The sequence below is a fragment of the Dromiciops gliroides genome, chromosome 1, assembly GCF_019393635.1.
Source record: "Dromiciops gliroides isolate mDroGli1 chromosome 1, mDroGli1.pri, whole genome shotgun sequence".
In the NCBI taxonomy this organism is placed as follows: Eukaryota; Metazoa; Chordata; class Mammalia; order Microbiotheria; family Microbiotheriidae; genus Dromiciops; species Dromiciops gliroides.
Genome location: NC_057861.1, coordinates 231,796,434 through 231,808,854, shown reverse-complemented (window position 1 = coordinate 231,808,854; position 12,421 = coordinate 231,796,434). Strand labels below are relative to the sequence as shown.

At 34.1% G+C, this 12,421-nt stretch overlaps 1 protein-coding gene across 2 annotated transcripts in view; it reads left to right on the top strand.

Moving 5' to 3' along the window:
- Positions 1 to 12,421, top strand: part of SMCHD1 (structural maintenance of chromosomes flexible hinge domain containing 1) — a 175,891-nt gene that overhangs the window by 66,554 nt on the left and 96,916 nt on the right. For both annotated transcript variants that reach the window (XM_043963441.1, XM_043963450.1), the window contains exons 23-26: positions 2,474 to 2,613; positions 3,226 to 3,360; positions 9,539 to 9,766; positions 11,896 to 12,044. In XM_043963441.1, coding sequence (XP_043819376.1) covers positions 2,474 to 2,613; positions 3,226 to 3,360; positions 9,539 to 9,766; positions 11,896 to 12,044 — 652 coding nt within the window. The remainder of the gene's footprint in view (positions 1 to 2,473; positions 2,614 to 3,225; positions 3,361 to 9,538; positions 9,767 to 11,895; positions 12,045 to 12,421) is intronic.

The window sequence follows — 12,421 nt, the reverse complement described above, 5'->3', positions numbered from 1 at the left end:
TTATAAATGTTTACATTTAACTTTTTGTTTGTTGGTTTGTTTGTTTTTTGGTTTGTTTGTTTTTTGGGGGGCAGTGAGGGTTAAGTGACTTGCCCAGGGTCAGGTTGGATTTGAACTCAGGTCCTCCTGAATCGAGGGCTGGTCCATTACGCCACCTAGCTGCCTCTCATTTAGCTTTTAAGTAGCATTCTTTCTGGTAAGGTCAAACAGTAATATCAAAAAATGTTTATGTTTTCTTCCCATTCCCAATCAATTTCTGGAGATGAATATAATGTGAAAGAATGTATTTTTGGTAGAAATGAACTGTGAGTAAGGGGAATTGATGGTATATATATATATATATATATATACATTTTTTTTTTTTAGTGAGGCAATTGGGGTTAAGTGACTTGCCCAGGGTCACACAGCTAGTAAGTGTTAAGTTTCTGAGGCTGGATTTGAACTCAGGTACTCCTGACTCCAGGGCTGGTGCTCTGTCCACCGCGCCACCTAGCTGCCCCTGGTATATATATTTTTTTAATGAACTTTGAAGGAGAAGGATAACAGTAGCTAACAGTGAAAATTTTTAGCCTAAGGCTGTGTTCTTGAATAGGTACAGGTTAGAGTATATGACCTTTGAGATCCCTTTAGATTCTTAGATTCTGTGATGGGAAAATAGCTTGTTTCAAGCATAAATTTTGAGGCTCATCTGTTTTCTAATTTCTCTTTTGAAGCTATTATAATGTAAATGTTTCATATTTGAGCCTTATCTAGTCGGAATCTTATATGAGATCTTTCTTGTTAAACCTTGGAAAGATTCCTAACTATTGAGTCATAGCACCTGTTTTTTACACCTACTGTCTTTGTGTTCTTGGGAAAGCTACTTAACCTCCTTGTCTCACACACATTACTGTCATCGCTAAAATGACAGTTGGATTAGATGGTTTCTGAGGTCCCTTAGATCTATTATACTGTCTCAAGAAAAAAAGGCAATCTTTACTTATATAATATGGTGTCTTTTATACATCTAAATAATTTGACAAATTAGTCATGAAGAAATTAGAAAGTATATTGAACTAAAATTGTACAAAATATAAAGAAAATATTGACCAAATTTTTCAGGGTTTTGGCTTCACACTATTCTTCTTTTGGTCAATATACTAAATTGTACATTGGTTTTAAGATAACTAAAAAAATTGACATTTGGCATACATTAATTCAGAATTACTTAATCACTTTCATGCTTAGGGTATTGAAAGAAGAATTTAAATGTGATGTTTTTGAAAAATATAATTATGGAGGGCAGCTAGGTGTGCAGTGGATAAAGTACTGGCCCTGAATTCAGAAGGACCTGAGTTCAAATCCAGCCTCAGACAGCTGACACTTAACAGCTGTAAAGTTACACACACACACACACACACACACACACACACACACACACACACACAGCTGTGTGACCCTGGACAAGTCACTTAACCTTCATTGCCCCGCCCCCTCCCCCCAAAGAAAAATATAATTATGGTGTATTTGATAAAAAGAATTATATATCACTATATTTACATATAAAATGCTAAGTTTTTGTAAATTTTATTTCTCAGGTAAGTAAAATAACAACTAGGGAATTATTAACATTTTTCCTTTTGGAAAAATTTTTATGTTTTTAGAGAAAAACTAAAGTAAGTAAAGTAACTAAAGTGGCACTCTTTTTTTTCTTTTTCTTTTTTTGTAATGTAAGTTTTTCCATTCAGTCCTGTGGTTGCTCATTATTACTTGGCAGTTTTGGTCTTGTTTTGAGGTTTTGAATTTGCATGATTTCTGGAATAAGTTAATACATTATTTCTTTGAACATAGCTTATTACCAAAGATAGAGTGCCAATCTTAGAGGATGGTCTTGATCTAGGTTCAAATTATACTTTTTTTTTTTCCCTTGGGGCAATGGGGGTTAAGTGATTTGCCCAGGGTCACACAGCTAGTAAGTGTCAAGTGTCTGAGGCCATCTTTGAACTCAGTTACTCCTGAATCCAGGGCCAGTGCTTTATCCACTGCGCCACCTAGTTGCCACTCAAGTTATACTTTTGACACATCTTGGCTCTGTGAGTCTGGGTAAGGAAGGCATTTAACCTCATAGTGTTCTAGGTAACTCAAAGATTACAATTTGCTTTAGCACAGGTAGTTTCTTTACATAAGTATTTCTTATACTAAATCAGTCACTTTATAATCCCCATTTCCTGTCATATTGTTAAAGAATTATAGAGGAAAAATAAAATTACGGAGAAGTACAAATTTAACCGTATAAATTATATATGTTAATGCATGGACTATATATACAATATATGGCATTTGTCATTTGGGTAGAAACGATCAGATATAATCTTTTTTTGGGGGGGACATCCCTGAAATACATGTTTTTTAATCTTATGATAATGGGTACTTTTAATACATGAAGTAATAGTTCCATATTTGAAGTTGTAACTTGATTCTGTTTTTCTTATAGGGCCTCCTCATCAGTTGAAAGTGAAACCAGATTCTGATTTTCTCGTCATTGAAAATGGAACAGCTTTCCCATTTCAGGTAGAAGTTTTAGATGAATCAGGAAATATCACAGCACAACCCAAATTGATTGTTCATTGTAAGGTAAGTTAAACATGGGTTTTTGTCTTTAATTTTCTATTTCTAGACATAGAAGATCATATATTTTATAAAATTGGTGATGTTTCACACAGTGACATGATACTTAGCTATATGTCTGGATCTTCAGTTATTTTTATAGACTGTGGGAAGAGTACTAGATTTTGAATGAAAATACAAGATATGGTCCCAGCATGAACATGTCTTTAGATTTAGTGTTCATAAAATGTATAAGAAGTCTGTTTAAACTCTTACCAGTTCTGCATAGTTCTTTCAAGGAAGTGCATATTTGTGGAAAATAATATTTTTGTGCTTCTGACAATTTCATGGCAATTTCTCCACTATAAAGATTGAGGGTAGGGAAAAGAAGAGATAGATACAGGAGAAAAAGGAAAGAGAATTGTAAAATTAGTGAAGGTATAATTTCCATTTTGAAAATTTTTTATTTTATTTGAGTATGTTAAAAATTGCTTTCATTTAGAAATGGGTTTAAACAACATTTTAGAGTTAATTTTTCCAATTTTAGAAGTAAATATACATGTGTTTTATAGATAAGCTATATTGGACTGTTTTTCTTTTTTTTTTTTATTCTTAAATTAATTTGTATATCCCATATAGTTTTTAGGTGCTCCAAACCTTCCTGTCTACAGTGTAGATTGTAGTAATGCTGGAACTAGTATTTTAACTGGACCTCCATTTCATGTACAGAATATAAAGAAAGACCACATTCTTAAAGCAAGGATTGAAATACCAGTAAGTTGTTATTATTGATATTAAAAGGTTTACATATTTTTGTAGCATATAATATATACAATCATATATTAATCTTACAAATGTATAAACCCCATAAAAGATTTTTTTCCACTTAATAAAATAGACCGACCAATGTGCTTCTAAGTTCATGAAGCACTGATGTGGATTTGTATCTTGTCATATAAAAAAGTCAGACATGTTAATATATATCTTATTTGTGTGCTTTTCTCTAGAAAGGAACTGTTGTACTAAAATAAGAGTAGCTATTATAATTTGATCCATTTTGAGAAAACATAGGTCTGATTTCCTCATATATCCATTTCTCTGCCTTTGATTTCCTGTTTTCAGGTGAGACTAAGTAAGTTGGTGATCTAGAGAATTTCACTGTCTCAGTATTGATCATTTAAGCCCTACTGTAGCCATTTAGATTCACTATTGAGTATAAATGTTGATAAATTTTCAATCAGACCTTTTTTTTTAGATAACCTCTTTATTTTTTAAAAAATAAAATTATTTTATTATTTTCCAGTTACATGTAGAAATAATTTTCAACATTTGTTTATATAACATTTCCAATTTCAAATTATTCTCCTTCCGTCCCCTCCCTCCCCCTTCCCCTAGACAGCAGGCAATCTGATATAGGTTATATATACATAATAACATTAAACATATTTCTGCATTAGTCGTGTTATATGAGAAAGATCAGAGCACAAAGGAAAAACCTCAAATCAGAAAACCAACAGCACCAAAAACAAAAGAAATAATATAGTCCACTCAGCATCCATATTCCACAGTTCTTTTTTTTTTTTTCTTGGATTTGGAGAGGCTTTTCCATCATGAGTCCTTTGGAACTTTCTTGTTCCATTGGATTGGTGAGAAGAATCTAGTCTATCACAGTTGATCAACACATAATGTTGATGATACTGTATATAATGTTCTTCTGGTTCTACTCATCTCACTTATCAACAGTTCATGCAAGTCCTTCTAGGTTTCTCTGAACTCCACCTGCTCATCGTTTCTTACAGCACAATAGTATTCCATTGCATTCATATACCGTAACTTGTTCAGCGATTCCCCAATTGATGGACATCCCCTCAATTTCCAATTTCTTGCCACCACAAAAAGAGCAGCTATAAATATTTTTGTACATGTGGGTCCTTTTCACTTTTTTATGATCTCTTTGGGAAAAAGACCCAAGAGTGCTATTGCTGGGTCAAAGGGGGCAATCAGATCTTTTAAAAACTTTCTTCCCCCTCTTTTATTTTTTTCAGTTAGAAGTAAAAACAATTTAAAACATTCATTTAAAAAATTTTTGATTTCCAAATTCTCTTCCACCATCTTCTCCCCCTCCTTGAGAAAGCAAGCAATTTGATATAGATTATACATGTGCTTTCATATTTCCATATTAGCCATGCTGCAAAAGAAAACACCAGTGAAGCCCCGCTCCCCTCAAATAAAGTATTGAAATTGTCATTTTACATTTCCCTACCATTAAGATTTTCGTAGTCCAATATATTTCTTTTACTATATTTAATCTATTTATGTATCAGATTTCTGCAGCTTTTTATAGATACATAAATGTTTATTAGCAGTTTCTCAAAAAGCAGTTCCTATGTAAAACTTAAATCCCTATGATAAAAATGTCTTGAGTTATGTCCAGGTTAGCATTTGTGAGGGAGTTGAATATGAATATGGTCTATTCTTACTGATATTAAAATATAATTTACTCTTCCCCAAATGTTGTTTCTATTGTGAGGGCCAAAATTTGATATACTGAGCGTTATTTGGGTGACTCGCCTTAATATTGGGTTCCCGGAAATATGAGGGACCTTTAAGGTTTAACCCTCCCCTCTGGACAGCCCCTTTTTAGATATTTCTCCCAGGTCAATAAGAAAAGAGCCTCTAAGCTCCAGATCACAAAAGGATCAGATGTTATTACTTGGGAATTAATTAAATAACAGGTGAAACTAATAAAAATCAAAGATAAGGAAATAGGAAAATAGAAATACAGATATTCTTAACTCTAACCTTAGGCTATGCAATCCTAGACCACTTTCCAGTTAAGCTAGTTAAAAGGAATTTAGGGTTTTCCATCTTTAACTCACCCAAGCCTGAATAGCCCGCCAGACTGAGAACCAGCATGCCGCCACCTCAAGGGTCCGAGCAGAAAGAAAGAAGCCAGCTTGCATCCTGGAAGTAGCCCGCCTCCTTTCCAGGAGAGTTCAATGTCCCCTCCCCCAAAGGGGAGGTCCTTCAAAAAGCTGCTTTAAGGGGCAGCTAGATGGCGCAGTGGCTAGAGAACCGGCCCTGGAGTCAGGAGTACCTGAGTTCAAATCCGGCCTCAGACACTTAACACTTACTAGCTGTGTGACCCTGGGCAAGTCACTTAACCCCAATTGCCTCACTTAAAAAAAAAAAAAGCTGCTTTAGTAATCTCAGGGTGGGCCAGGTGTGGTCCCTTCCAAATGAGTTAGCTAAAAACAGGAATATTAATCTTTACCCCAAATAATTTTTACCACACTATTCTAAATATTTTTCTTTCTGTTTAACCAGCACATCCTCCCCCAACCCTCTCAGTTGAGGACCTTGCTTGCTTCATATTTTATTGAAAAAATTAAAGCTATTTGATGTTAGCTCTCAACTTCTCCCTCCTCATCCCCCTGATACCACTTCCCCAGTGTTTCCTCTCTTATTCTAATCTCTAATGAATATGGATAGTATTTATCTTCAAAAAAGCTATACCCTTTACATGTACCCTTGATCCCTAATGGCTATAAACATCCTGAAGTCTTTTTCAACCTTAAAAAAAACCTCACAAGATCTTACTGTTAAACAGCTTGTAGTGCAGTGGATAGAACTCAAGGCCTGGAGTCTGCAAGACTCATCTTCCTAAGTTCAAATCTGCCATCAGACACTTAATTTTTGTGACCTGGGTACGTCACTCAACCCTGTTTGCTTCAGTTTGCTCATTTGTAAAATGAGCTGGAGAAGGAAATGGCAAACCGCTTCTGTATCTTTGCCAAGAAAACCCTAAATAGAGTCAAAAAGAATTGGACACTACTGAAAAATAGGTCCAATCTTACTATTGCTGATAGCTGTCATCTTTTATCTCTACCCATCAGAGCTAAACTCCTATCTATAATAAATGACTCCTCATCTTCTCCTCTAACCTCTTCTAAACTGTTGTTACACAGGCTTCTGACCTCATTCTACTGAAACTGCCTCCTCTAAAATTACCAGTGATCTTTTAATTTGACAAATCTAATGGCCCTTTTTAGTTCTCATACTTTTCAACCTCTCTAGCATTTGACATTGTTGACCACCTTCTCTTGTGAATGCTGTTTCCTCTGGGAGTATCCATTTTCTTTTACTTGATTCTCTTCCTATACTAGATTTTCATTCATGTCACACTGCCTCAGTGGGGTCCTCTTCTCTTCCTATAGTATTTTTCTTGTTGACATTAGCTTCCATAGGTCTCATTTCTGTGGAGGTGACTTCAAGACTTTGAGTCATTTCAGACTGTCCCATATACAACTCAAATCTCAATATTTGAGGCAATATACAACTCAAATCTCAATATTTTCAAAACAGACTTTATTGTCTTTTCTCTCTTCAGTTCTCTGAAACACCTTAGTTTAAATTTACTTCAATCACTTACTAGCTCTGTCATCTTAGGCATTACTTAACCTCATTTTAGGCATTACTTAACCTTTGACTTAGTTTCCTCTCAGTTTCCTTAAGAATGATTATTCCTTTTTTAAAGATCAGGAAAATGTTTCTTTAGCTCATTAAGTTACTTGCTCAGTCATGCAGGTATAGAAAGTGCCAGAAGTTGGTTTGAACTCATATCTTCTTGGGTTTCAAGAAAGAATTCAAATTCAGCATTTTGTACTGTTTCCCATCAGTTGGACTAAGATTAAGAGCCTGTTTTCTAATCCTGTTTGTCATTCATTTTTCTTACTCCTACTACTTGGGCATATCTTTTAGTTTCTCTGGACCTTGATTATCTCACTTATTGAGGGGCTTGCACCAAGTATTTTTTAAGATCCCATTCCATTATCTAAGTCTATGATCCTGTGAATATTGTTCCCATACTCCCCCAACAAGGAATAATTGGGGGGGGGTAAGAAATCATATGTTATCTATTATTAAATATCCAATTTTTTCACTAATTTAGATAATTTTTTTGGTAGTGATTAGTCTTTACTGACAAAGCTCTATTCTGGTTCTAGTGGTATGATACTGTTATAGCAACAAGGAATAATTGGGGGTGGGGTTAAAATCATATGTTATCTATTATTAAATATCCAATCTTTTCACTAATTAGATAATTTTTTTTTGGTAATGATTAGTCTTGATTTATTGACAAAGCTCTGTTTTGGTTCTAGTGGTATAATACTGTTATAGATAGATTTGGACAAACTGAAAAGAGGAGTGGAAATTGGAGCTGGAATGGAATTTTATAAACAAAATTACTGAGGTAGGAATAGTGATCAAGAGTTTATTTAGATCATTTTACCTGGAGTATTGGATTCCTTTAGGGCAGGATTCTTAACCTTTTTTTATTCTGTATCCGCTGGGCAGTCAAGGGAAGCTTATAGACACTTTCTCAGAATCACATTTTAAATTTAAAAAATTGAATGTATAAGTTAAAAAGAAAATGAATTATATTGAAATACTTATTAAAATATTATTAAAAATAAATTCGTTGGGGGCAGCTAGATAGCACAGTGCATAAAGCACTGGCCCTAGATTCAGGAGGACCTGAGTTAAAATCTGGCCTTAGACACTTGACACTTACTAGCTGTGTGACCCTGGGCAAGTCAATTAACCTTCATTGCCCTGCAAAAAAAAAATATAATAAATTTATCGGCCCCAGGTTAAGAACTTGTGCTCTAGGGAGAATAATGAACTGTGAGGTTGGGACAGAGTTGAAAATCTCAGAAAAGTTCAGTTGATAAGTTTAGAGTTCTTTGGGGTGGCATTTGGAGGTATTGAAGGGATTTTTTAGAAGAGAAGTTTGTACAGTTAAATGAATGCTTTGAAATGTAAAACAAAAACGAAAGATAGTGAACCATTTTAAAAAATACACAGAAGGGAACTGAAGGAAGCACAGATAAGCAGGATAGATTTGAAAATTACATGTTGAATTTATTATAGATTTTTGGGTTGGGGTGGGGCAATGAGGGTTACTTGACTTACTCAAGGTCACACAGCTAGTAAGTGTCAAGTGTCTGAGGCTGGATTTGAACTCTGGTCTTTCTGAATCCAGGGCAAGTGCTTTATCCACTGCGCCACCTAGCTGCCCCTATTATAGATTAAAAAAAAAAACAAGTTATACATAGTATAGGTTTCATTATATGTATATATGTGTGTATACCTATCTATCCAGTGCTCTTTTTCTGTTCTGCTTTGTATATGGAAATGTTAGTTTTTGGTGTTGGTTAAATTCAAAATGTAAAACAAAAAGAAATTTCAAAGTAATAAAAAGGAATTATAAAATGCTATACACACAATTTATAATGTTGATAAGGAAGTAGTCTTTTCAAATGAGTTATTATTAATACTTTGTTTTTTCATCACTCAAAAGCAAGCAACATATCAAAATTAGTGTTCCATACCCACAGTCCTCTACCTCTGCCAGAAGAAAAAGGAAGAACCTTCTCATGTTTTTTCTTTTAGTTGTTATAATTTTCCCATGTTATGTGTCAGTTGCATCATTACTTTTCTTTCCACTTAAATCATTGTAATCATTGTTTACATTATCTTCCTGGTTGAAAGTAGGATCTTAATTATGCTTATCAGAAATACATATGTGGTACCACTCAACTATTTTTTTTTTATTATTATTTTTTTTTTACAGCACAGTGAGTGTTAAGTGACTTGCCCAAGGTCACACAGCTAGTAAGTGTCAAGTGTCTGAAGTTGGATTTGAACTCAGGTCCTCCTGAATCCAGGGCCAGTGCTTTATCCACTGCACCACTTAGCTGCCCCATCTCAACTATTTTTAATAAAGTATAAAGGATTCTGATATCAGTTTTGAAAAGATTTCCTTTTGGCATTATTATAAGGTGATATTGTATAAAATAATGAAAGATTATAAAAGTTAGCAGGAAACATTCTTTCATAGAATAATCATCTCTTAATTTTGTGTTTCAATTATTTTTTTTCCTACTAGAGTTGTAAAGATGTGCCAGCAGTAGAGAAGACTATTAGATTGCTTCCCAGTAGCCATGTTGCAAAACTGCAGATATTCAGTGTAGAAGGACAGAAGGCCATTCAGATCAAACACCAGGATGAGATTAACTGGATAGCTGGAGATGTCATGCATAACCTCATCTTTCAAATGTATGATGAAGGAGAAAGAGAAATTATTATAACATCTGCTTTAGCTGAGAAAATTAAGGTAAGTCTCAGGATAAAGTTCTCCCAAAAAAGTTATTTTATTATAAACAGTATAGTCTTTTTACAACCAGTAATATACTTTCTAATTTGGAACAAAATTGGTACCAAGTACAAATGTTCCTGCATTGGTTGGGGGTGGTGGGGTGCCGTGTGAGTGAAGAGGGAACATTGATGCTAAGGGTCAAAGCTTCCATGCTAATCAGCAGTGGTGTCTGAGGTCTGGGTTTGTCCACTATGCTTAGAACCTTGGCTGAATCAGGAGATACAGACTCAAAATAAACCCAGAGAAGAAAAGCAAGAGAATTGTTGTTATAGTAAATTCCCAGGTAACTATATTACCATAGATGAGTAGTTGGTTGAGTTTTTTATATTTTAGACCTCTGACTTGTAAGAAATTGGAAAAAGGGGGGCTGATAAATGGTTTATAAGAAGTGTCTTCGGGGCAGCTAGGTGGCGTAATGTATAGAGCACCGGCCCTGGAGTTAGGAGGACCTGAGTTCAAATCCGGCCTCAGACACTTAACACCTACTAGCTGTGTGACCCTGGGCAAGTCACTTAACCCCAATTGCCTCACTAAAAAAAAAACAAAAACAAAAACAAAAAACAAGAAGTGTCTTCAAGAAATTTGATAATTTGAAATATATTCTTGGTGATTATTTGTATGATGCCTCCATTTTTCTAAGTAATGTAAAGTTATAGAGATCAATTTCATGCTACCCTTTTTCTAAATATTTAGGGCAGGTCTACCTTTGTAGTCCCAACATATTTTAAATTTATTTTAGCTACAAAAGAAACTCATTTTTGACTAATGTAATCTAAGTTTTTCTAATCCTATTATCTTGGATTTATTTTTCCATATGAGCATACCTCAGTGAGTCCAATTTTCTGAACACAAAATATATTTCTTATTAAATGGTCATTTAGTCAGATTTCTCTCTTTTTTATGGTATCTCTTTAGCCATGTTACACGAAGGATGTAGACATACTGTGATGAATACAGATTAGAAAGAGGCATCCCAAGAGATGTTTCATTGATTACATTGGCATTTGATGAGAATTTATAGAACAGTAATAATGAAGAAAATACAAAGTCATTTTCCGGAGAATAGTTTAGTGCTTGCTGGTCACTGCCATTCCTAATCTGTTAATGAGTACTTTGTATTTTCCATTTTACAAAATATATATATTTTTTGTTTTTACATCACCTTCATTTCATTTTATTTTTAATTTCATTTTCCCTCTCCCATCTTACAACCCTTTTAACCGTGAATTCTTTTTAAAGGAGAAAAAACCAACACATCAAGTGATTTTGTCAATATATGCAGTGTTTCTAACCATAGTCCCCCTCCTCTGCAAAGAAGTGAGGAATTAAAAATAAACAAATCAATACATAAATAAGTGAAAGAAGTGAGGGTTTTTTCATCTCTTATTTACAATTTTTTATCTCTTTAGGCTAGGTTTGGTCATAATTTCATAATCATTTTTGGACTTGTAAATTTTTCTATTTACATTATAGTAATGTATATAATTTTCCTAGTTCTGCTTATTTCACTTTGCATCAGTTCATTTCAGACTTTATATTTTTCCTCATTCTTTCATATTCATTGTTTCTTGTAGTACTGTATTAATATTCTATTATATTCAAGTTCTCCCATTAGTGTAGCCCTTACCCTGTCACCAGGCATCTACTCTGTCTTCAATTCTGTGCTACTCAATACTTTAAATGAATTATCATTTTGTAGCCTTGCAACATGTAAACATTATAATTCCTATATTACAGAGAAGGAAAATATCCCTTATAAGATCTTTTTTAGCTTGTTCAGAGTGACATTGTTAGAATTGCTTTTCAGTACAGCAAACATTTGATAAGTATTTAATATATGCACAATACCATGTGAGACATAACTTATTCAAAGAGCAAAAGAATTTCCTGTGAATCTTGACTCATGGTTTAATAGGTTTATGTCTGAATGTTCAGTTATTAACATTATACTACATGTCAGTTTCCTTCCTGTGAATTATGCTTAAGCTATAATATTTCCAAGAAGAAAACAGTTTCTAATGGTTTGTGTGTACATATGTGCCTGTCTTTCCACATAACCCCTACACATGTGCATTTTTCTCTCCTAGGTTAATTGGACACCTGAGATTAATAAGGAACACTTGCTGCAGGGTTTGCTACCTGATGTACAAGTACCAGCATCTGTGAAAGATATGAGATATTGCCAAGTTTCATTCCAAGATGATCATGTGTCATTGGAGAGTGCATTTACTGTAAGGTCTGTGGGTTTGTCTGTTTTTCAGGTATTTTTAAATTAGCATTTTTTAAAGAGGTAAAAAAAGTTATTCTTTATTTTAAAATTTTATTTTTTTTTGGTGGGGCAATTGGGGTTAAGTGACTTGCCCAGGGTCACACAGCTAGTAAGTGTCAAGTGTCTGAGACCGGATTTGAACTCAGTTCCTCCTGAATCCAGGGCTGGTGCTTTATCCACTGCACCACCTAGCTGCCCCCTCTTCTTTATTTTTAATATATACTCCTATTTGTACTAAAATGTACTTAAAATGTATATGGTAGAAAAATGTATCAGTTGATATGGACTAATTATTTTTAGAATTGAGCTTTTCTTGAAAATTAAAAAAATAATAATCTTGGGAA